The sequence below is a fragment of the Phascolarctos cinereus genome, unplaced genomic scaffold (assembly GCF_003287225.1).
Source record: "Phascolarctos cinereus isolate Bilbo 61053 unplaced genomic scaffold, phaCin_HiC Scaffold_2;HRSCAF=192, whole genome shotgun sequence".
Lineage (NCBI taxonomy): Eukaryota > Metazoa > Chordata > Mammalia > Diprotodontia > Phascolarctidae > Phascolarctos > Phascolarctos cinereus.
Window position 1 is genome coordinate 352,022,726 of NW_027555625.1, and position 25,968 is coordinate 352,048,693.

At 43.4% G+C, this 25,968-nt stretch overlaps 1 protein-coding gene and 1 long non-coding RNA gene across 4 annotated transcripts in view; both read right to left on the reverse strand.

The window, feature by feature from the left end:
- PLD4 (phospholipase D family member 4) overlaps positions 1 to 23,591 on the reverse strand; it is a 34,403-nt gene extending 10,812 nt beyond the window's left edge. Inside the window, exons 1-6 of one of the 3 annotated variants that reach the window (XM_020979485.2) lie at positions 23,435 to 23,591; positions 7,069 to 7,304; positions 5,670 to 5,853; positions 5,009 to 5,129; positions 3,641 to 3,768; positions 2,134 to 2,334 (exon numbers count right to left, since the gene is read on the reverse strand). In XM_020979485.2, coding sequence (XP_020835144.1) covers positions 2,134 to 2,334; positions 3,641 to 3,768; positions 5,009 to 5,129; positions 5,670 to 5,853; positions 7,069 to 7,277 — 843 coding nt within the window. In that variant the 5' untranslated portion in view covers positions 7,278 to 7,304; positions 23,435 to 23,591. Of the gene's footprint in view, positions 1 to 2,133; positions 2,335 to 3,640; positions 3,769 to 5,008; positions 5,130 to 5,669; positions 5,854 to 7,068; positions 7,305 to 22,293; positions 22,606 to 23,434 lie in introns of those variants that run through there. The other 2 variants (XM_020979484.2, XM_020979487.2) reach the window with 2 other exon arrangements.
- Positions 323 to 2,127, reverse strand: LOC144455950 (uncharacterized). Its single transcript, XR_013484841.1, has 2 exons — positions 1,809 to 2,127; positions 323 to 1,036 (listed from the first exon to the last, which is right to left on the reverse strand). It is a non-coding gene; the product is annotated as an uncharacterized LOC144455950 (long non-coding RNA).
- Positions 23,592 to 25,968: the final 2,377 nt, after the last annotated feature.

Consider the following 25,968-nt stretch of genomic DNA (forward strand, 5'->3'; position numbering starts at 1 on the left):
ATAGATGCTTTTCACTTTTCTGATTTCTCACCATTCCTTACATAGTTTTTCATTCCTTGAAAGCTGTCCATTTCCTTTTCCATTGCTGCCTATACAAATCTTCCCCTTAAAGGCCAAACTCCAATGTTGCCTTTCCAGTGAGCCTTCTCTGATCCCTCAGAAAGAAGTGGCTTCTATCCCTCTTCTTAACCTCATAGCCTTTGTCTGGGGCTCATACACAAATCCTCCATGGATTTGCGTAAGCTCCATGATTAGAGTGGGAGCCATAAAGACATAAGGACAGGGACTGGATTATTCTGATCTAGCAGGAAGGGCACAGAATTTGTAATCAGAAGACCTTGGTGAACATCCTAGTTCTGCCTTTCACACCCAATGGAAATTTGAGAAGGCCACTTCACTGCTTGGCCAAACCCAAAGAGTTGTCATTAATGGATCAATGCCACATCAGAAGCTGATGTCTTAGTGGAGTGTCCCAGGGATCTGTGCTTGGTCTTGACCTGTTTAGCAATTTTGACAGTGACTTGAATAAAAGCACAGATGGTGTGCTCATCAGATATCTAGATGACACATAGCTAAGATGCAAAGCTAACACTCTGGGTGATAGAGTCTAAAATCTCAATTGGGACAAATTGAATTGGGTGAAATTTAATAGAAATCATAGTTTTAATAGTTCGTATTTATATAGTACTTTAAGATTTTCAATGTAAAGTAATATAAACTTGGATTCAGAAAATCAGCCTCATGAGTAAGTTGGAGCAGTCTTCAAGCTCAAATGTGAGTCAAGGGTGACCCCAAGAAGCTAATGAGATCTTACGTGGCATTAAGACAGGCTCAGTGCCCAGGATTAGGAAGGGGATAGTCTTTCTCTACCTTGCCCTGGTCAAACCACATTGTGTGGTCATATTCAGTTCTGGATGTCACATTTTAAGAAAGATATTCATAAAACGGCAAGTATCCAGGGGGAGGTGACCAAGATGGTGGTAGATCTCCAGAGAATGCATCATAAGGTTTGGCTGAAGGAGCTGGGGTGTTTAGTCTGGAGAAAAGAAGACATCACAGGGGTAAGATAGTCATCTTCAAAGATGTCAGATGGAGGAGGAAGTAGGCTTGTTCATTGTGGCTCCAGGGATTAGAGTAGGATCAATGACTATAGAATTGCAGTGAAGCAAAGAGAGAAGCTTGATATGAAGAAAAATTTCTAATAAGCACACAGTGCCTCGTACATAGTAAGCACTGAATAAGTGATTGTTGACTGACTAATTATTGGATCTGTCCAATAGTGGAATCACGTAAAATATCTATTATTGGTCATGATTGTTTTGTGGTACATGTCTATATCACAAGACACTCCATCCCTTGGCTTGGTAATCCCTTGGTATTTTCTCTGGCTGTCTCCCATGCCTGGAACACACACACACACACACACACACACACACACACACACATACATATGTGTGTGTGTGTCTGTATATATATATATATATATATATATATATATATATACTATTTACTATATATAATCCTGTTTATAATAAATATATTTACATATGTAAACATGTTTATTATTATATATTATTTACTTCCTGTTATATATTTATATATAATCTATATATAAAAATATATATAGATGTATTTACTTCCTGAGATAGATATCTATAACACTATCTGCGCATGCACGCATGCACACACACACACACACACACACACACACACACACACACACACACTACACAAACTGCCTTGAGAGTTAGTGGATTCCCCTCACCGTTAACCTCCAAGGTCAAACCCAAGGCTGGATGGTCACTTACTGGAAATGCTAGAAAGGAGATTCTCAGTCAGATTGGGGTTGCCCCATATAGCCTTTAGTATTCCTTTCAACTTTGAGAGTCTGTGGCTCAATCTCTCTGGCCTTCAGATTTCTTCTCTGAAAAGTGAGGGGGTTTGACTAGAGGACAGGTGAGGCCTTTCCTCCCAGTAGTTGGTGCTATGATCGTTGACGTGCCAGCCCAAGGCTCTGCCTGCCATACTTGCTCAGCTGGGCCTTGTGCAGGGCAGTCAGATAGCAAACAGAGAAGGCAAACACCTAAGAGGAAATCATCTTCTTCCAACTGAGTCCTGCAGATTCCCACTTACAGAGAAATAGGCAGTAGTGACCATCCCATCAAGCGTTTCCTGTAGGGGATGACGCCAGTTGATGTTTGTGGAGTAGTTCTGGGGCCAGTGTTTAGGGATGGTGGCCCCGGGGACCCCCAGGGCCCAATATGTCTGGAATGTCTTCTCAAGGTCATATGCGAGGGAGCTGCAGTTGTAGATGACGACTCCAAGTTCCTTCACCTGTAGAAATCCAAGATATATATGTATATATATGTATATATATATATATATATATATATATATAAACACACACACACACACACACACACACACAGAGAAAGAAAGAAAGAGAAAGCGGGTGCATCCAAAGAATCTGGCGCTTCTGGTCCAGGATAATATCTGGTCCTGTGCAGAAACCCTACCAAGCCTTCAAGGCCCAGCTGCAATCCCACCTCCCCAGGGGAGGCCTTTTTAAGAATCCCCTGTCCCGTGATGACCTTGCCTCTCTCTTCCAGAGTGCTTAGAAAACTTAGTGCCTGAGTCTTAGCTAATCTTAGCTAAGCTAAGATTCTCTTTCTGTCCCAGAATAAGGGATTACTGTGGGCAGCTAGTCTGGGGAAGGATCTGGGCTCACAGGATGAATGCAGCAAGGCATAATCCCACATATGAGGATTCTGGGTCCCTCACTTGACAAAAGAATTATTTTCAATTTAGTTTAAGGCTCACAAAATGCTTTCCTCATGATATTCCTATTTATTTGTCTTTGCTATTCAGTTGTGTCTGACTCTTCATGACCCCATTTTGGGTTTTCTTGGCAGAGATACTGGAGGGATTTGCCATTTCCTCTTTCCAGCTCATTTTACAGATGAGGAAACTAAGGCAAACAGGATTAAGTGACGTGCCTAGAGTCACACAGCTAGGAAGAGTCTGAGGACACATTTGAACTCAGGTCTTCCTGACTGCAGGCCGAGCACTCTATTCACTGCGCCACCTAGCAGCCCATGTAGGTAGGGCAAAGATTATTTTTCCCATTTTATAGAAGAAGCTCAGAGGGGCAGCCCTCTGACGGATACAGAAGCAGTATCATCTGAACTTGGGTCTTCTAACGACAAGTCCAGCATTTGATGAGGATGACGATGGTGTCCACTCTATTAAACTGCCTCTCATTGCGGGATTTCTTGAAAGAGTAAGTTTGCCACCTCATTTAAAATCAGATTCAATTGGCAAAATATTGGCAGCAATTTTGTGGATTTGGAGTCAGAAGACCTGGAACAGAGTCTTGGATATGTCATTTATTATATATATAAAACACATATATGACCACATATATGTATTATATATATGTATGTATGTATGTATGTATATATAAAACCTTAGGCAAATCACTCCCCTTCCACAAATCTAAATCACATAAAAACTTTCCAGGATCACACCTAGATATGCCCCATCTACATAGGGTATGAGGAAGGCCCCACCCCAGCCCCAGCTCCCCCTTCTCTCCTCTTTTCCCTCTGACTCCTAATGTAGTTTGCAGTAGATAAGTCACCTGAGTCAGGGACCGCCAGTCCATGTTGGCACTGCCCAGGTACATGTGCTTCATGTCTATAATCCAGAACTTGGAGTGCAGGACACCATGAGTCAAGTGCTTCATTGGAACCTTTCTCACTTGTGCTCCTATTAGACAATGTAGGGGGCATGGATGAGGATCCCCCGACACACTCCAATCCCTCCCTTAATATGGAGGCACACCTGAAATACTAATGTAACCGAGTATTCAGAAGCATTTATATTGATTTTCCTGAAGGTAGGAATAAATATATCTGAAACCTGAATTTAAATCCAAATCTGAATAAATTTGGGAATTGTGGTCCAGAGAAACAGCCTTCTCTCTTTATCCTGAGAAAGACTGGGAGTGTTGCAGGCTCTGAGCAGGTGGACTGAACTTTGGTTATGGTGGGAGTTTTGACTTAGTCTGCAGAAGGAGAGATGAGAGATGAGGACAAGAAATGGCATCTGAAGTAGCAGCTGCTTTTGTTTACAATAAAGCCCAAGGCTGACAAAAACCAGGCTCATAGAAATGTAAGAAAATGCTTATGTCCCTTCCAGAATTCTGATAGGGTTCTTGACCCTGTCACAGACTACATGGTGCCTTGTAAAAATGCAAAAAGTCATACCAGATCCAATGTGTTGGGAAGGAACTTTAGAGACTATTGAGTCTAGCCCACTTGTTTTACATTTGGGAAAACTCAGAGCAGAGACAGGACTACTCCAGAGTCACCCAGTCAATTAATGGCAAAGCCTGGGCTCAGATAAAGTTGTTCTGGCTGCCATCCTCATTCTCTCTCAACCATGATGCTCTATCAAGTAGCCACCAACTCCTGCCATAGGTGAGCTGATATATAACACTTTAAGGTACCCACCCCATCTTGAGGCAGCCATCTTTTAACAGGGTATTGGAGGACCAAAAAGCCCTTCCAGATCAAAAAAGAGAATATCCTAATAGTGAAATTCCAGATACCATGATCCACATCAGTGGAAAAGGGATCTTTAAACCAGGAATCTTACTCACACCCTTCTTATCCATGCATGGGCCCAATGTATGGGATGCCTTGCCTATGGTTAGGGTCAGCTCTGCAACCTGCTATGATATTCCATTTCAAGAGTATGACAACATAGAACGTTGTAAAACAGAGGCTGAGAAATGGAATTCAAGTCTCCCAGTGGGGTTTTGTGCTCAGTGGGGTACAGTTCATAGAACCTGGTCTTTTCCCCTCTCTAATCTCTTCCTCATATATCATGACAGGCTTCTTGGAGGAGGTGGCATTTCCTGAGTCCCCTGAATGCAGCAGGAGGAGGTCTTGACTCTAGCTCAGTGAGATTGCCAGGGGCTAAGGAAGGCCCCTGGGGCCTCTACCTTTGCCCATGAGGACCTCCAGGTCAGTAGAGTTCACAGCCAGTGTTGGGTCACTTGTTGCAATGGTCAGAGAGACGTTCTGGGCCAGCAGAGTCTCCAGCTTCCCCAACAATTCTTCCCCCTGCAAAGCAGAGCCCAAGTGTAAGCAGGAGGGAGTAGTGACTTACTTACCAATCTAGGACAGCTCAGTAGAGGCAAGCCAGCCAGGCAGCCTTAGACCACCCAAGATTAGAGCTCAAAATGCCTTCTACTTTCTTCTTCCCTTATTAAAATGCTACCCAGCCTCAGATCCCTTGACAAGCAACAAAAGTTTCAGAATGGGGAAGGGCTGGGTTCCCATTCACCCCTGATATTTGCTAGCTGTGTGACCAGTCACATAATCCTGTTAACCCTCATTTTCCTCCCCTATATAAATTGGACTAAAAATGTCTGTATCTACCTCATAGGTAAGGGAGAAATGAGACAATGTAAGCAAAGGTGCTTTGCCAATGTTACAGGGCTGCATAAATGACAACTATTATTTTAATTCCACAACCTCCCCTCCCAGCCAACCTTTCCTTTTTCTGGATTTAGGAAGTGAGTTCAAGGGAAGGACGCCAAAGGTAACATCCAGGGTGTTCTTTCTAATTTGTGGCCCACTTAGTCTGCCTGGTGCACCTACCGGTTGGGAAGAAGGATCGTTGACGCCAATGTCAGTCCCTGTGAGAGACCAGTAGTAAGAAGCAATGTGGATGCTGTCCTGAGCAGAATCCAGAAGCTCCATCCAGGACTGGATAAGGGGCTGGGCTGCTGAGCGGGCAGATATGTAGGGCAGGTCCTGAGGAATGCTCTCCACAAGGACAAACCTGCAACGGGAATAGCCTAGGTTAAATTAAACCCTTGGCCCTATATCCTCAGGTTTTATTCCAGGACATACAGGAGTATCTCAGTAGGACTATGGAGCTTCATCTCTATTCTCTCCCAAACCCAGAATCACTAGGGTGACATGAAAGCCACAGTGTCCAGAATGAGGGAGATGACAGGACTACTTCTTCCTCCTTGATCAGACACCATCTAGAGTATTGTATGCAATTAAGTGGACAGAATTTTAGAAGAGACGTTGACAAGTTGCCCACCGTAGGAGGATGTAGGGAGAAGACTAGAGATTGCAATCATGATTGAAGAAACTGTGGGTGTCTACCCTGGGCAAGAGAAGACTTAGGGGGAGGCATGGTCATTATCTTTAAGTATTTGAAGGTCCATCATGGAGAAAATGAAATTAGACTTCTACTTGGGCAAAACTAAGGGAAAGTTACAAGGAAGTCAATTTTAATTTTATGTAAAAAAAGACATCCTAATAATTAGAGCTGTTCCAAAATGGAAGAGTCCAGTCAGGGAGACGTCATGGTAAAGTGGAAAAAGGAATAGATGTGGAATCTGAGGATCTGGGTTCCAGTCTCAGCTCTGCTGTCTTCCATCTCTGTGACATTGGACAAGTCTGAAAATGTAGGAAATGATGAACTTTAAAGTACTGTATAATTCTAAATCCCATGAGCCTTTGAGGATTTGAAACTGCCAAGATCCCATGAGGCACCCAGATTCTGGGATGATTGCCAGGGGGGACAGACTCCAAGGGGGTCAAAAGTGGGATTTCAGGTACTGAGGAAGATGGGGGGAGGGCAGGTGTTTGGGGCCAAGAGGTATAGACATGGACCTTCCCAACTCCTCCCATATCAAACCAGGAATCTGTCCCATTCCCTAGTTTCCTTTGTGGTGATTAGGGGAAGTCACCGAACCCAAATGTTTGCCTTCCTGTTGAGATTCCTTGGGTAGCACAGTGACATAATGGAAAAAAATGCTGGGCTTAGAATCAGAAGAGATCTGGATTCAAATTCTGCTTCTGATACTTAATAGTTTTATGACCATGGGCAAGTGCTTTAACTTCCCAGTGCCTTTACAATGGGTATAATAATGTTAAGTAAATAATTCATAGGGTGGTTGTGAGGAACAAATGAGTCAATGTTAGTAAAGGGCTTTGTAAACATTAAATTATTATATAAATGTCTGCTATTAGCACCTACTTGCATGAATCATTGTAGCTCCAGATGTCCTCTTCTACCTCTTCCTTCTCCAGCTCTCCCCCATTTGGCTGGCCCTCCTCAGTGAGCCTCCTCTCACTGCCCCATGGTCCGTAGATCAGAACTTCTTCCTTTTCTACCCCCAAATTCAGGACTGGAGGGAGAATGATGGGCCTTAGGAAGTGCATGAAAACTATAGCCAGGAGCCACATCACAGACAGTGCCCCTATAATCTGGATCTAGATAAAAGTTTGGAAATTGGGGAGGAGGTGGAAGGGAATGGGAGATACAAAGAAAATAACAGAGAAACCAGAAGTTAGAGAATGATATGATAAATCCTTCATACTGATGTCTCAATGACTGATAACAGTTTGAAGTATTCCTTGATTTGCCCTTTAAAGGAACAGAAAGTCTGAAGCTAGAAAGTCTGGTCTGAGGCTTTAAGGATAGGATTTAGAGGATCATAGATTATGGAGTTTTGAGGTCACATAGCCCAACTCTAGGTCATCTAACTCAACTTTTTCATTTTACAGATGAGGAAACTGAGTCCTTGAGGAGAGAAGTGACTTGTCCAAGGTCAAAAAAGGTGGTAAGTGGCAGAGCTGAAATTTGAATTTTGATATTTTGACTCTCAATCCAGAACTCTTTCCACGGCAATGCAGGGCACAGTCCCCTCCCCCAGTGCCCCTGATCTCCTACTTTTTGACCAGCATTTCAAAAGAAACACTTTCTTATACATCATTGTCCAAAGCACATATTTACTGGTCAATGGCAAATTGTTCCTGTTACAAATCTTTGATTATCAAAAGTCCTTACTTCTTGAAAACCTTAAACTTCAAAAAAGATTCTCCTCCTCCTTTTCTCTGCATCCTGCTCCTCCAACCCCCAGCCCTCTTCTTCTTGCCACTTCTAGACCTTGTACGATCAGCACCTAAGAGTCAAAGGATGGAGCTGGGGATGACAGAGCAGTCAGGTATAGAAAAAAGGCATTTTACCGTCTGCTCTATAGCCTGGGTTGGAAAACACTATCTCTGAGTACGCCTGAGGTAGGGCTCACCCTACTGACAGTTTAGCAGAACCCTCATTTTACAGATGAGGAAACCCAGGCTCAGAGGGATTAATGTGGTTCGCCAAACACAGGTCGTAAATGGAACAGTCAGGATTTGAATAGGCCTTCTGACTTCCAGCTCCAGCACATCACAGTACTAGATCACTAGGACTAGATCACTAGGACTAGATCACTAGATCCAGTACCAATACTAGATCACAAGCCTGTTAAGAGGGATTCATGCTCAGGTACAGATCGTGAAAATGCCCTTTGAGGTCCTTCTGATACCAATATCCCATCTAAGGTCTTTCCCTGGTTTCATTTCCTACCAAGCTGGAAAGGGTCTGGGGCTTGGTGACGAATTGCATATCTGTCATCCGAGGCTCAGCCTAGGTAAGGGCGCAGTGACTTGTCTCCAACCTTGCTTACACACACTGCACAGTCCATCACATACAATGTGCTGTCTCCTGACTGAACCTGTGCACAAGCTGTCTCTCCCACGCAGAAGGCCCTCCTCTCCTCTGCCTCTTAGCATCCCTAGTTTCCTTTGAAGCTGAAATCAAATACTACCTCCTACATAAGGCCTTTCCCAATGGCCCCAGATGTTAGTCCTCCCCCTTCCAGAATTTATATTTCTTTTGTACATACTTATGTAGGGCCCCATCTGGTTTACTCCCCAATTCAAAGTCATAGATTAGGTCATCAGGAAGGCCACTACCACCATATTCAAGATGCTCTGTAATTCCATACTCCGAAAACTATAGCTCATTGCCTTGCACTGGTGCTATGGTGAAAGGCAGCAGAGAAGAGTGGGAATAGCACTAGATTTGGAGTGAAGGGTCCTGGGATGATGGTAAGTCACTTCCTAACTGAGCCTCAGTCTCTTCTGTAAAATGGGTCCTTGACTTGGGGTCCCACTCTTCCTATGGTTGGGAAAGTGGAATTTCTGCTATAACAATCACCATCATATTATTTTAAAAATTGTATTAATTTATAGAATAAAGCATTTCTGTAACATAGTACAATAAAAAAGATGATTGCATATGAAACTAAATTTACTATGTACAGCTTGCTATTCTTCTCAAATATACAACAAAATTATCATGTAAATTTCTTTTTTTCTTCCCTCCTCCTTCCTCCCCTCCCCCTAGAGATGGTTATCATTAGACACAAATATATATATATATATATATATATATATATATATACACACATACATATATACATCCATACACACATATGTGTGTATATATGTATGTAAAATTATTTTATAAATACTTCTATTTATCAGTTCTTTCTCTGGATGCAGATAGCATCTTTCTTAATATGTCCTTTGTAATTAATTTGGGTATTTATAATAGTCAAATAACTTATTCAGTCAAAGTTGTTCTTAAAATTTGCTGTTACTGTAGACAGTGTTCTCTTGGTTCTGCTCATTTCGTTCTTCATTATTTCATGCAAGTCTTTCCGTGTTTTTCTAAAATCATTGAGCTCCTTATTTCTGATAGTACAGTAGTATTCCATCACGGTTATACACCACAGTTTGTTTAGCCATTCCCCAAGTGATAGGCATCCCTGTAATTTCAATTTCTTTGCACAAAGAGAGCTGCTAAAAAACATTTTTAGAATATAGAGGTTCTTTTCCTTTTCCCCTAATTATCTTCAGAAATAGACCAAGTAGTGGTATTGCTGGGTCAAAGGATATTATTGATATATGATAGGAAAATAATAATAATAATAGCTAACATTTACATAGTGCTTGCTATGTGCCAGGTGCTTTACAGATATTTCATCTGATCCTCACAACAACCTTGGGAGGTATTATTATTATCCCCATTTTACAAATGAGGAAACTAGGGCAAATAGAGGCCAAGTGACTTGTCCAGGGTTACACAGCTAAATATCTGAGGCCAAATTTGAACTCAGATCTTCCAGATTCTGGCTCCAGAGCTCCAGCCACCTAGCTGCCCAGTGGTAGAATCATCTCCAGCAATGGCTTCTCAGAAGTAGCCCTGAAAAGAGCCTCTTGAATCAGGGGCTTATTGGAAAGACGAGAGTAAGGAAAGGGAAGACAAGGACAAGGGGGCTGTCCATAGGAGTCACATCAGGACACATTGCACCTAAGCCAGCAACATCCTTTGGGAAGCCCTGCCTGAGATGGCCAATGCCACACCCTCCTCCTCCAGGAAGTCTGCCCACTGCACCCTTTCCCTCTTGTCTTCTCCCTCCAGAAGCTGCCTTCATCTGGCCCCTAAGAGTCAGTGAGCCTAGTTCTAGCCAGACCTAACTCTAGGCCATTTCCCTCATAATCACAATATCCCTTAACAACACAGAACACTTTCCCACCCAGTTATTCCATTTCACTCTCACAAATAGCCCTGGGGTGGGGGAAGTAGGGTAGAGGCTATTCTCCTCATTTGATAGGGGGGAAACTGAGTCCCAGGGAGGGGGAAATGACTTGCCCCAGGTCCCACAATGGATTGCAGCAGCAGAGCTTTGATCCTAGCTATGAGCATGACTTCTAACCTGGAACTCCTATCTCTGCTCTGAGGAATGAATTTGCAGGAGCTATCCACGCTCCTTCCCCTACTGACATGTTCTCGGAAGGAAGAGCTTTCAGTTTAGTCATCAAAGACATAGTCAGGCCTCAAACATGTTCGCATTTCCAGTTTCCAGGTGGCTGAAATCTCTCCTGGCTAAGGAAGAGGCTCATTTGGGCAACCAGATACTGTGAGGCCAAGTGCCAGGGCCCACCTTGACAAAGCTGCCCTCCTTGGGGTTTGAGATGACAACATTTTACCCTCCTTGCCCACAAGAGCCCTGCGTGGGGGGGGGTGTGTGAGGAGACCTGAAACTGCCCAGAGGAAGGGGCTGCTAATCCACCCTCCACAAGTTGCAATCATCTTCTTGATAACTGAATCATTCTCTCAGCTCAAAAATTGTCAGGGGCTCCCCAGTGCCTACAACATGAGTGGCATTAGTCTGGTATTCAACACTGTCAGCAATTTAACTTTGATCTACCTTTCCCCAATCCTTTGCTAAATCTCTGCTTTCTGACTGCCTGGGAAATCTTCCTGCCACATTGCCCAGGCTTTTGTAAGAGTTGTAAACCTGAGGGGAGGGGCAGGATTGCACTGCCATGTAGGGGTGGGGTTATTGTTGATTCAGCTGAGAAAACACACCTAGTCTGGGCAGAACTAAAAGCTTGGTCCTTCACAACCACAACTGCAGCTGGGCTTTTTCCTTCCCTCCACCCACAGGGAATCCCTTCTGCACTGAGCCTGATGTTTGCAAGGCAAATCCTTGCTCCCAAGAATGTTCCAGGCTGAGTACAGCAGGGACCATTCAGGTGTCAGGACAATGACACAAACATGTCAAAATGTGAAGAGGTTAACTGGTAAGGAAGGACTCATAAGGACTGAGCATTTTCCTCAGTGGCAAAGACAAAAACAAACTTTAGGAACACACACAACACACACACACACACACACAAATCATGACCAAGCTCAGTCCCCACAGAAGAAGTGAGAAAATGCACCTTCCTCTCCTCTTTGCAGAAGTGGGAGACTTTTGGTGTGGAATGCTATATGCACTATCAGATATGATAGATGTGATTGATTCTTCTTTAAATTTTTGTTACAACTCCCATCTTGCTTGGTGGGAGAGGGAAATATATTTGGAAATGAAGGTAAAATAAGTGATAAAGGAAAGATCTAACCAATATAAGATTTGGTTGAAATAAAAACAAGAAACCGCTTACACACAGATGAAAACAAGCACTGAGTGTGTTTTCCCACAGGCCCTCATACACTCACAAATTGCTCTCTCCATCCCCACTTCCCCCAAACTAATTTCTCCTTCAAATTTCTCTGTCACTTTGTCTGGATCTCTCCTTGGTCCTGATGACATTCTACCTTGTTGCAAACTTAATTATTCTTCTGTCCTCCCTATTACACAGTAAGGGCTGTCTTGAGGGCATACTGTGTGTCTTTTTCTATAGCCTATACCAAACATTGGGCTCTGAATGTAGTGGGTGCTTAATAAATGTTCTTTGATTGAAATGAATTCAAGGTTAAGATTTGCTGAGATCAACAAGATCCCTAGCTTAGGTGGTCTTTTGAAGCTTAGGGTAGGGAAAAGAGAAAGGGAGGGGGAAGTGGTTTGGTCTTAGGTTACTGATGGGTAAAAACTCTCGTCCTTTCGAAAGAAGCCTGGATTTACAGTCATATTCAAATCTTGCTCTGAAACTAACAATTTATTAGACCCTGGATGAGTCACTTTCTATTTCTGAGTCTCAGTTTCCTGATCTTTAAAATGGGGAATACATTGGTGTCCTCTGCCTCACAGCGTTGTAAGGAAAGTGTTCTTTTTAGGTTTGTCTGTCCATCCATCTTCTGTTCCTATCATCCTGAGGTCTTTGTCTACCTCCTCTTTTAGAGTCCCACCTTGCAGGTTTCCAAAGGTATTTGTGTGTTGGACAGGGAACACACCTCCCAGGCCAGGGGTCTCTCTGTAAGGGAAGCATGGATGGCAGGAGACCTGAGTCAGTAAAACAGGAATGGGCAGACTTCGTTAGGAAGGGCCAACCTAAGACAGGGCCCAGGGCCCAAGAGAGGACCCAAGAGCTTATAAAAGGCGGCAGACCTTGTGCTGCATAGTCCAGAGAAGATCTCAGGAGGCAGATAAGCTGGGCCTCAGTTTTCCCATGTGTAAAGTAATAAGGTGTGACTAAATGACCTCCAAAGTTCCTTCCAGCTAGAAATTCAGCAAGCTTTATTTAATATTAATAATTATTAAGTACTTGCTGTGTACAAGGCACTGTGCTGTAGATACAAAGACAAAAACAAAAAACAATGTTATAAATTTATCATAACCTGTGATAAGCAAGTTGTGATGGCTAGTTAGACACGGAGAACTGAGGAAATGAGGAAACTCTAGGGAACCTTGGGTAAACCTCAACCTTCTTTCCCCAACAGATTTCTAAATCAGGCCTGAGTTTCAGGTTTGGCTCTGCTGTGAATTCACTAGGTGACCACTGGCAAGTTGCTTCCCCTTGCTTCCCTAAGCCTCAGTTTCCTCATCTGTAAAATGAGAGGGTTGAGCCAGATGATCGCTAAAGGACATCATAGCTCTAAATCCTATAAACCAAAGCCCCCTTCCAGGTCTGCCATTCTGTGTTCTTGGATTCTGTGATTCTAACCCAAATTAATCAATGCGCCCTTCTCCTCCCTTTGAGGCCCTTTAAGAATTCAGCCAGGAGAGGCCTAATTGATTCCCTGCTACCATGCTCTTCCCCTAGGCCCAGACATGGACATAGGAATACTCTGCAGGAGGCTGCAGCAGAAGATGAGACTTCCAGATGTCTGTCCAGCCTGACTAGCCTGACTAGCATTCACATTCCCCTCTCCCAGGGATTGCAAGGCATCTATCCTATATGCATACCCCATGATTGATGACACTCCTTACTTTGGGGGCAGTCCTGCTGAGCCAGGCACAAATCTGGCTGCAAAAAAGTCATAGGAATCATAGTTCCCATCCTCTGCCTCACCTTTCATTTGGTGTTTGAGAATCAGAGGACATACCACAGGGCTAGGGTCTGATCTGAAATCTAAGACAGGAATTTATAGCAAGAGATGCTGCAGACTGCCCTACAAGGATGGATAGGCTCAAACTCCTATATGCCATTTTCAGAAGCATAAGGATCGCAAAGGGACCAAACTTCTCTCCTTCCCACAGCCTGGCTCATTTGATTCATAAGCTCTGTTCTCAGACTGTGGGACTGTGTCCCTGATCTCAGTTTCCAGTGGGGTCAGGAAGCCTTGGGTATTGGCATCAAGCCTTAGTGCAGGCAGTTAAAAGGACGTTCTTGCTGCCTTTCACATCAGCATCTAATCATCACTGACATTTATGCATAGCTTTAAGGTTATAAAATGTTTTACATACACTTTATAATTTATGCATTACCAGGTTATCATGTCATACCTGGGAGATAGCCACTAGTTTCCCCCATGACCAAAGTTGGCCCTTTCCTTACTGAACTCAGTGATATTTCAAAGAAAATGCATGGGAAATGAGAGAGGTACCATAATATTGGAGAAAGGCAAATGTCCAGATTTTCCAAAAAAAAAAAGGGGAAGGGAGGGAAGGGAACAGAGTTTACAAACAAGCCAGTGAACTTGACTTCAATTCCCAGGGAAATTCCAGAACAGATAATTAAAGATATGATTGCTGAGCATCTAGGAATAGTTAACCATAATCACAAAGAGCCCAAATTTGGCTTCACCAAGCAGAGGTCATGCCAGACTAACTTCATTTCCTTTTCTGGCAGGACTGCCCAACTAGAAGGTAAGGGAAATGTTGTCTATATAGTTTATCTAGATTTTAGCAAAACTTTTGATCAAATGTTCTCATGGACAAGATGGAGAGAAATTGATTAGACAGTAATATAATCATCTGTTTTTAAAATGATTGGATGGCTGGACTCAAAGAAAAGTTAGTTGTTAAAGGTTCAATGTCAAAGTGGTGGGAAGTCTCCAATGAAGTACTCCAAAGATCTATCCTGGACCTTGTCCTTATAATATTTTTATCAGTGATTTGCATAAAGGCCTAGAGGGCATGATCAGCCAATTTGCAGAGGACAGAAAACTGGGAGGAGTAGCTAACATGCTAGATAACATTCAGGATCCAAAAGGACCTTGCTTGGCCAGAGTCTAACAAGATAAAATATAATAGGGATAAATGTAAAGTCTTAACAAAAAATCAACTCCACAACCACAAGCAATGGTTAGAAAGCAGTTTGTCTGAAAAACTCTTAGTGGACTGCAAACTCAGTATGAATCAGAAATGTGATATGGCAACCAAAAAACAAAACAAAATTAATGCAACCTTGGCCTGCATTAGGACAAGTATAGCTTTCCAGAACAGGGTAGTGAGTCTCACGGCACTCTGCCCTCAGTAAACTTCAACTGGAGTATTAGGTTCAGCTCCAGGAGCCATATCTCTAGAAGGATATTGGTAAGCTGGCAAGTGTTCAGAAAAGGGCAATCAGAATGGTGCAGAAGCTTTGGCTTTGCATCATATGGGGATCTGCTGAAGAACTGGCAATGGTTAGCCTAGAGAAGAGATAATTAGGAGGGCAATCCAAGTTGTAGCAAAGTATTCGAGGGGCTCTCATGTGGAAAAGGACCTATATTTGTTCCATCTGGTCTCAAAGGACAGAAATAGAAGTTGCCAAGAAGCCAATTTTGGCTTGATGTCGAGAAGTTTCCTGACAATCCGAAAGTGTCCAAATGTGAAATGGGCCACTTTGAGAGGGGCTCGAATCTTCCCTCCCTGGAAGACTTCAAGAACAATCTGGATGGGGCAGCTAGGTGGCACAGTAGATAGAGCACAGAGGATAGAGCACCGGCCCTGAAGTCAGGAGGATCTGAATTCAAATCCAACCTCCTGGACGAGTCACTTAACCCCAATTGCCTTAATAATAATAATAATAATAATGATGATGATGATGATGATGATAATAACAATCTGGCCAATCTCTGGTTGGGTATGTGTGTGTGAGGGGTGAGGGGAGTCCTTTGGTTCATGTGTTGAAGCAGACCACTATTGACACCCCTCCCATCTCCCAAATACTGTGATTCTGTGACCTTGCTCATAACTGGCTTGATGCTGTCTTCAGACCCCAGCAGATATCTGTACCATGGTTGGTGAGCCACACTCTCATCAATGATGAGATCAGTGTGATACAGGTAAACCAATGCTGATGCTTTGTTCTGCAGCAAGTTCTGCATCACCAGGGAGATTGTTGTAATGTAATTCCTGGGTAGGGAGATGGGACTGGAGCTCTCTAACTCTGAGAGTCTATGACCGTGCACCTGACGGTACCTGTCCATGACTCTGTATTCTGTGTGTGGGGGTCTGTCTCACTAGCAGCACATCCTCTGTGTGTGTTTCACTTATGTTTTTAAGTTACCACCATAACCAAGGCCTGAAAAGGGCCATTTCCAGTTTTCACTTCCTCATTTTATTTTTAAAATCACTTGCAGTTTTGTTGTGACTCTCTGAACCTAGTTCCACTCTGGGGGCCCCCCTTGGCACCTCCCTACATTCCCAGTTCCCTAGAACTCTAAGCCCGCCCCGCCCTGAGTTCAGAGCAGTTCCATCAATCCTGAGGCCCACCGATGATCTTATGGTATGGCCACATAGCATGTGAAGGGTATGGCTGAAGCTCAGCATTTCAGGCTCCATGCTGGATCCGGAGTCAAAGGACCAAGGTTCAAATCTTGCCTCCTGTACTTAGGACTTGTGTGACCCTGTACAAGCCACTTCCCCCTAGGATTTCGGTTTTCTGTATCTATATACAAATCCTCTTGGAATAAAAATGATAATAATAGCTATCATTTATATAGTGCTTTAAGATTTGCAGATAGCTTTATATGTGTGTTAACTCATTGGAATGAACATTCTCAGCCTCCTGCAGGAAGAGGGAAAGGATTGGACATTATACTCCCAAACAGGACAGGGAGAGTGCAGGCTGTGGGTGTCTTGGGCTTAGGAGCCTTTGAAAGCAGGAGAGAGATGGGAGAGAGAGAGAGAGAGAGAGAGAGAGAGAGAGAGAGAGAGAGAGAGAGAGAGAGAGAGAGAGAGAGAGAGAGAGGTACCAGAGACATCACAAGAGTCAAAGGGATCAGAGCCTTCTAGCTCTTTAGCCCTGACTCACAGCTCACCTTTGTTCCCTCTACTCAGAGAATCCCCCTTTATAACAGGAATAAATCCTTATGCCCCACTAGCCCAAAAAAAAAAAAAGCAGAAGCCCAATCCCAATCCATGTCTGGATAAGAGCAATGATGGTGAGGGGCAAGTTCTGGCCTAGGAGCTGGGAGATTTTGGTTTTGCCTTTCCCTGAGGCAGATGAGGAATCAGTCCACCAGCTGTCTCCAGGGCTACAACCTCAGAGGTTGTCTCCAGACTACCCCCAACCCCATGTCCCAAATGGCAGCTGTGCCACTGACTCACTGTGTTACCTTGGGTAAGTCACCTTGTCTAAGTCTCCTTCTCTGTAACCCTGGGAGGGGTGGACTTGCTGGGCTCTGATGCCAGCTTAGTCTATTCCCACACTCCCTCCAGCTTAGGATTCTGGGTCCCATTTCAGACAATTTGGTTACCCTCTCTGATGTCCTCTCACTAGAACGTAAGCACTTTACGAGAAGGGATTGTTTCCGCATTTGGTATTTGTATTCTCAGCCCCTTAGCACATAAATGCTTGGTGATTGACTGATTCTTTCAGAGGTCATGAACGTCCTGAGCCCGTCCCTCTCCTCTGCCCCAAGACCTTGCCTTTCCCTAAGTGGCAGATGAGGAATCAGTCTGCCAGCTGTCTTCAGGGCTACAACCTCAGAGGTTGCCTCCAGACCACCCTCAACCCCCTGTCCCAAGTCAACCTTCTTTGAGCTACTTTCAGTACCCTTCAACCAGGGCTTCCTTTTCCCAGAGTCCATAAAACTCACTTCCCTAGAGGGGCTCACTACCTGTCCCAGGAGGTGCTTTATTTTCAATACAGATCCAAGGAATAGCAATACTTAAATGGGAGGGGAGGTATAAGGAAGCAGTCTAGTACGATGCTCTGGAGTCAGAAGTGGTTGTTCAGTGGTTTTTTAGTCATGTCTGACTCTTTATGACCCCATTTGGTGTTTTTTTTGGCAAGGATTCAGGAGTGGTTTGCCATTTCCTGCTCCAGCTTATTTTACAGATGAAGAAACTGAGGCAAACAAGATTAAGTAACTTGCCCAGGGTCACACAACTACTGTGTCCAATGCCAGATTTGAATTCCTGACTTCATACCTGGCACTCTATCCACTGAACCTCCTAGCTGCCCCTGGAGTCAGAAGACCTGTGCTCAAATCCTGCCTCTGGCATTTGCTGTCTGAGTGACCTAGGATAAGTCACCTACCCTCCCTGGTCCTCAGTTTCTTCATCTGTAAAATGAGGGAGTTAGAGGAGATGACCACTGAGGATCCTTCCAGTTCAAGATCTCTGATTCCTGTGCTCCAAAACAAAGGTGCTCATGGAAAATTTCAGGCTCTAGGCAAGGCTAGTGAGCAGACATTCCTGCTGTCCCTCACATTCATTCATGTCAATGACATCTTACAGACTCCTTTAAAGGGGCAGGTACTTTACATGCATTATCTCATGCCTGGGGACAGCCACTGACTTCACCTATGGATCAGGTCAGCCCTGCCCTTCTGGAGCTTGCTCATATCTGTCTGGATACCATACAGAAACTTTAGGTTTCACACTGAGCTTCTGTCCTATGATTAGTGAGCCATGCTATTATCAATCACTTACTGAGTGCTTGTACTGGGCTCTGGGAATATAGACACAATACATACATCATATATAGGGGTAAGCAAATAGGTAGACCTGGGTTCTAGTTCCAGCTGGGTCACTGTGTGACTCAGTTTCCCCATTATAAAATTGAGGTAATGGAGAAGACGATGTTTTCTACCTCTGACGTTCTATGTTCTAAGCTCCCTTTTGTCTGTTATTTTGTGTCCATTTCTTCATTTTAACAAATTTATTATTTCTTGTTACATTTTAAATTCCAAACTCTCTCTCTTCCTCCCTTCCTACCTCACACTAGAGAAGGCCACTATTGGACACAGATTTATAAATATATGTAAGACCATACTATGCATACTTCTATTTATCAGTTCTTTCTCTGGAGGTGGATAGCATCTTCCTTCATAGATTCTTTATAGTTGATTTGAGTATTTCTAGTACTCAGAATCACTTGGTTGTTCACAATTATTCTCTGAACAATACTGCTGTTACTGTATTCAGTGTTCTCTTGGTTATACTCACTTCACTTTTTCTTGTTTCATGCAAGTGTTTCCATGCTTTTCTAAACTCAACTGGCTCATCATTTATTTATTTGTTTGTTTGTTTATTTTGGCAAGGCAATTGAGGTTAAGTGACTTGCCTGGGGTCACATAGCTATTAAGTATCAAGTGTCTGGTCTGAGACTGCATTTGAACTCAGGTCCTCTGCCCCCTCATCATTCTTAATAATCAATTATTTGTTAGAAAATATCCTAAAGTTCTGCATGTTATATTTTGCTCTTTGTTGTAAATTTTTAATATAGCTGAAAACTTGAAAACCCAACTTAGGTGGTTTCCTTGGCAGTATCATGGTGGATCCTAATAAAGAAATGATGATTTCAATGATTTGTGGGAAATTATTGGAGTGCTTAGGATAGGAAGCAAGTAATACCCCAGCTGCCTTTCCCCTGCACTGTTACAGTAGATTTCTTTTTTTTGGGGGGGGGGTTAGGCAATAGAGTTAAGTGACTTGCCCAGGGTCACACAGCTAATAAGTGTTATGCGTCTGAGGCTGGATTTAAACTCAGGTCCTCCTGACTCCAGGGCCAGTGCTCTATCCACTGCACCACCTAGCTGCCCCTATAGTAGCTTTCTAATGGGCCCTCCTTCCATAAGTCTCTCCCTTCTACAAGCCACTCTATACGCAGCTGCCAAAACAGTATTCCTAAAGGATAGGTTTGACCATGCCACTCTCCTGCTCAGTAAACTCCAGTGGCTCCCTATTGCCCTTAGGATCAGATGCCAACTCCTCTGTTTGGTATTTAAATTCCTTCCTAGTCTGGCTCCAGCCCATCTTTCCACTCTTATTCCATATTATTCTCCTTCATGGATTCTACATCTAGCCAAATTGGCCTGATTGCTGCTCTTCACACACAACAATCCATTTCCAGTCTCCGTACAAAGGCACAGGCTCTCCCCACTGGCCAGAATATAGTCAGCCAACTAACATTTATTAGTCAATTAACTGGCATTGACTAGGCACCTACTATGTGTCAGGTACTGTCTCAAGTGCAGCTCTTAGAATCTCTAGCTCCCTCGGAGGTGCTCAAACATCACCTATGTGAGGCCTTTTCTGACCCTTGTAGCTTAAGAGTTCTTAACCTGGGACCACAGACCTCCCCCATCCCCAGCCAAAGGATCTGTGGCCAGATTTCATGGGTTTTATGAATTTGGATGAGGAAAAAGTCACCTTTTTATTTCCAAATAACTGGTTTTCTTTGTAACCCTGTGTCCTTTAGTTTATGAATTTAAAAACATTATTCTGAGAAGGGGCCCATAGGCCTCACAAAGGGGCCAGGACACATAAAAAAAGTGTAATGTAGTGGGAAGAGAACTAGACTAGAGGAACTGGAAATGAATTCTAGAATGAATCTGTGTGGCTTCAGGCAAGCCACTTAACATCAAAGTGGTACATAGAATAGAGTGCTGGACCTGGACTCAGGAAGACCTGAGTTCAAATCTAGTCTCAGACACTTACTGGCTGGGTGAGCCTGGGCAGTTCACAACCTCTATCTTCCTCAGTTTCCTCATCTATAAAATGGGGATAATAAAGCACCTACTTCCCAGGTCGTTTCATGGATTAAGTGAGATAAAATGTGCAAAGATTGTTCTAAACCTTAAAGTGCTATATAAATGCTATCTATATTATCACTGGGTCTCATTTTCCTTATCTGTAACATGAGAGGGTTGAGCCGCTAAGATCCCTTCCAACTTTAAATCTGTGATCCTATGATCTCATCTTCTAATGTCTCTTCTAGCTCTGACATCCACGTTCTATGTCCTGAGGTCCTTCCCAGACCTCAGCCCTAACATTCTGTGTTCTATGATTCTACTAGCCTTGAAACTATGCTCTGATGTGCAATCGATCGACCAATCGATAAACATTTGTTAAGCACCAGGCACTGAGCTAAGGACTAGGGATTAAAAAAAAAATAATAAAGCACGAAGGACAGTCCCTGTCCTCATAATGGAGGAGACAACAAGCAAACAAATATATGCAAAGTAAGCCATATATAAGATAAATAGGAGATAATTAATGGAGGGTAGGTACTAGAATTAAGAAAGGATGGGAAAGATTTCCAGTAAAAGATGGAATCTTAGGATTTAAAGGAAGCAAGAGAGGTCAAGGCAGAGCAGAGGAGGAGAACATTTCAGGCACAAAGAACAGCCAGAGAAAATATCTGGAGTTTGTTCATGGGACAGCCAGGAGGCTGGTATCCTCTAAGAGTGTAAGACAACTGGAAAGATAGGAGGGGGCTGAGTTATGAAGAGCTTTGAATGCCAAACAGCATATTGCATTGCTCCTGAGGGGTTAGGGAACCACTGGAGTTTACTGAGTGGGGGGTTGGAGGGTGTGGGTGACATGACTGGAACATCACCTTAGTGGCAGAATGGAGGATGGATTAGAGCGGGGTGAGACTGGAGGCAGGCAGACCCACCAGCCGGCTTTGCGTAGTCTGGGTATGAGGTGATGGGGCCTGCACCAGATTGGTGGAGGTGTCAGAGGAGAGAAGGGGGGATATTCAAGAGATGGTACGAAGGTGAAATCCGAAGGCTTGGCAACAGCTTGGATGTAGGGTGTGAGGGATAATGAAGAGTCAAGGATGGCTCTTAGGTTTCCAGCCTGAGGGGCAGAAGGGTGGTATTGCTCTACAATAATAAGGAAGGTAGAAGTCAGGGGGGGGTTTTAGGGGGAAAGATAAGGAGTTCTGTTTTGGACATAATTGAGTTTCAGATGTCTACTGAACATCAAGATATCTAAAAGACAAGATTGGAGTCAGCAGAGACATTGGGGCAGGATATGTAGATTTGAAAATCATCAGCATAGAGATGGTAATTAAATTCTTTGTTTCTAGGATTTTTTTTGGTTATTGTTGTTCTGGTGAGGCAATTGGGGTTAAGTGACTTGCCCAGAGTCACACAGCTTGTAAGTATTATGTGTCTAGGTCTGATTTGAACTCAGGTCCTCCTGATTCCAAGGCCAGTGCTCTATCCACTGCACCACCTAGCTGCCCCTAGGATTTTTTCTGAGGCCCCTGATTTGACCACAGATCCCCTGGAATTAAAGGATAATAAGAATGTCAACCATGGGGCTTGTGCTATAGCTCTTAATACTCCCCTTGTCTCGGGGCCAGGATCTCTGGGAACACTGCAATACCAAGTCTCAGGTGGCTTCCCTCCTCCACCACCCATGGGTCAGACCCTTCCTTAGAGAGATCACAGTTTGGGAACCTGAAGTTCTTTTTCCCATGGTCTTCAGGAGAGTAAAGCTCTCCCTAACCCCCACCTCCCACAGCTACTTACCTTCGAGGCTACCTTCGAGGTCCTGTCCACCCCCATCTAGTCACAGCCTAAAGTGCGGTGGAAAGAATCTGAGTCAGAGGATGGGGATTTGAATCTCAGTTCTGCTCCTTCCTAGCTGTGTGACCTTGGGAAAAAACAGTGTTCAGTCTCTGAGCTTTTGTTTCCTCTTTTGTAGGATGAAAGGCTGAGATCAGAGGGCCTCTAAGGGTCCTTCCATCTCTGAATCTTGTGATGCCAGGACTGCAGAGAGCCCAATTTACAGCCTCAGCTCCAACTCAGGTCTCTGTCTTCTTCCTCCTGTCTGTCTCGGTCATATGTTACTTCCTCTTTTCGATTGCTTCCTCTTTGCCTCTGGTCCCATGGAACTACCTGGGGCCCCAGCTTCAGATGATGGGGGCGGGTATTTCTCTCATCTCTTGTCTCAGAGGGGCATCTTCCTCTCTGAAATACCTCTGCCTACTTCAGGAGAACTTCAAAGTTGGGGGATGGGCTGGGAAAAGGGAAGGGAGTTCTAAGGCCTTGGCCTTCTTCAAAATACAGCCCCAAATCAGCCTCCTCTAAGAATCTATCCCTAATAAACTCTCACAATTTCCTTGCAAGAGTGAGCCTCAACTTCAGAAAAACCTGGAAAGACTTGTATGGTCTGTTGCTGAGCGAAATGAGCAGAACCAGGAGATCGTTGTACACAGTAACAGCCATGTTGTGTGATGACTAATATTAATAGACTTAACCCTTCTCAGCAATGCAAGGATCTAAGACATCTCCAAAGGCTTCATGATGGAAAATGCTCTCCACATCCAAAAAAAGAACTATGGAGTTTGAATGCAGATCAAAGCATACTATTTGCTATTTTTTTCTTCTGTTATGTTTTGTTTCCTCTTTCTGGTGGTTCCTCCTATTGGTTCTAATTCTTACTTACAACATCACTAAATGTGAAAATATCTTTAATAGGAATGTATATGTATAGTCTATATCAGATTGTGTGCCATCTTGGGGAGGGAGGTGAGAAGGGAGGGGGAGAAAAATTTAAAACTCAAAAGCTTATGGAAGTGATTGTTGATAATTCAAAATAAATTAATTAAAAAAAAGAGTGAGCCTCTATTATCTTCAACCCCCCCCCAAAAAAACCCCAATTACTTACCTTGAGTAAGAACTCTTCTTGACTCAATCAGAACTGAGTGTAAACAGGGTCTATACACCTCCTTAAATCAGTCCACACCACCTGCTTCACTTGCTCAGGTTGAACAGTTTTTACAAGACAGGAACTGTCTCAGAATCATCTAGCAATTCTGAGGGTCTTGAACCACAGAAGAAGAAGCTGAGCCAGAGAGAACCAGCAGCCCAGAGGCAACCAGAAAAAGGAGGAAGAAGAGGAAGGACTTCTCTGTGACAGGTTTGCAGGCATCTCAGAGCAAATGACCTATCCATAGACGTCCTCAAGGACTGAGTGAGATCTCAAGAAAAGGTTGGATCTTTTCCCAACTTCCCCTTTCAGTGCCTGACATTATATATAATATAATCTTATTTCTTTATCTAAACATTCCAAAAACCTGAATTTTGTCTTAACCACAAAAAGTCCAGAGGTTAACTAGAGATAGAAATATATGTAAATAAAGACAAAGAGCACAACCTTTTCCTAAATGTTAAAAATTTTCTTTGGAGTGATTTAGAGTTTCCTGAGGAGGTTTAGAGTGATTGTAATTTCTTCTCTGGGCTGCATTCCTGACTCTATGGACTTTCTCTGATTGTCTGGTTTCTCCCAGAACCTCCATTTTAAGAGAAAATGACCAGGTCTTCATTCCTGCCTAGGCTGGACTGCTGACTCTCCAGACATTCTCTACCATGCCCCCCAATGGATATCCTCTCTGCCTATTTTTCAGCTTCCTTTTATGTGTTGTCTTCCCCACTAGAATGTAAGTTTCTTGAGGGCAAGGTCCGTTAGTGTGTTGATAAATGTTTAAAAACCAGGTCTCTGGGGAAAAAATGTATACTTGACACACTTTTAAGTTTAGTCTTCATCATTAACCATTTTTTCCAACATTTTCTGAAGTCTAGAGTTTAGACAATCAACGAAACAATAAATCAAGTCTTGATTCATAGCATTTGCTGATTTCCAAAGTGAAAATCCTCACCCTGGAAATTTAACAATCAGGTCTCACAAGTTGGTTTGAGCTGGCTCCAGCACACACCTGGTAGGAACTCTTTCTTCCAGCTTATATTTGCATTCCCAGTGCTTAGCACAGTGCCTGGCACATTTGTTGTTCAGTCATTTCAATTACATCAGACTCTTTGTGACCCCATTTCTTGGCAAAGATACCAGAGTGGCTTCCATTTCCTTCTCCAGCTCATTTTCCAGATGAGGAAACTGAGGCAAAAAGGGTTAAGTGACTTGCCCAGGGTCACACAGCTAGTGAATGTCTGAGGCTGGATTCGAACTCATGAAGATGAGCCACTGCACCACTTAGCTGCCCCAAATGTAGTAAGTACTTAATAAATGCTTGTTGACAGGACTGAATTGAGTGAATAGGAGAGTGACAAAGTCAGATCTATTCTCTAGGAAGATTATTTTGACAGTTAAGTGAAGGTTGGACTAGATTAAGGAAAGCCTTGAGGCATAGAGACCAAGAAAAATGCTAATGAAGGTCTGTACCAATGCGTGCAGTGTCAGAAGAGAAAAGGGGGTATATAGATGTTACGAAGGTAAAACTGATAAGACTCAGCAACAGATTGAATCTGGGAAGTGAAAAAAGGGAGGAGTTGAGGATGGCATCTAGTTTGTGAGCCTGGATTACTGGGAGGATAGTGGTACCCTTGATAGTAATAGGAAAATTAGGAAGGGAGAAGGACTTGGGGATCGGGGAGAAGATAATGAGTTCAGTTTTGGGCAGGTGAAGTGTGAAATGGCTATAGGACATCCAGTTTGTGATGATTTAATAGGCAGTTGAAGATGCAAGACTGGAGGTCAGCAGAGAGATGAAGCTGGACATATAGTTCTGGGAATCATCATCAGCTCAGGGAGGAAAATGGAATCCATGAGAGCTGGTAACACCAAGAGGTGAAGAAAGGAGAAGAAAGGAGGACCAGTAACAGAGCCTTGGAGAATACCCATGTCACTGGACATGATCCAGATCAATATCCAGCAAAGGAAACTGAGGAAGAGATATCAGATGAATTGGTAGAGAACTAGGAAAATCAAGAGAGAAACAAGGATCAAGGAGAAGAAGACTGACAGTGTCAAAGGTTGCAAAGAGTTAAGAAGGCTGAGGATTAAGAAATGGCCACTAGATTTGGTAATTAAAGATCATTAGTAATTTTGGAGAGAGCAGTTTCAGTTGAATGATGAGTTCAGAAGCCAGACTACAGAGTTAAAAAGAGAATGAGAAGAAAAGATTTGGAGGTAGTGATTGCAGACATCCTTCTCAAGGAGTTTAGCCACAAAAGGGAAGATAGAAATGGGACAAGAGTAGTGGAGATGGACAGATCAGGTTAGGGCTTTTTGAGAATGGGGGAGACAGGGGCATGTTTGTAGGCAGCAGAGAAGCAGCCAGTAGACAGGGAGAAATTGAAAATAAGTAAGAGTAAGTAAGCATAATCAATAGTTTATGGGAAAATGACCTGAAGATCTTAGTGGACCATAAGATGAAGGTAAGTCAATGATGTGACATGGTAGCCAAA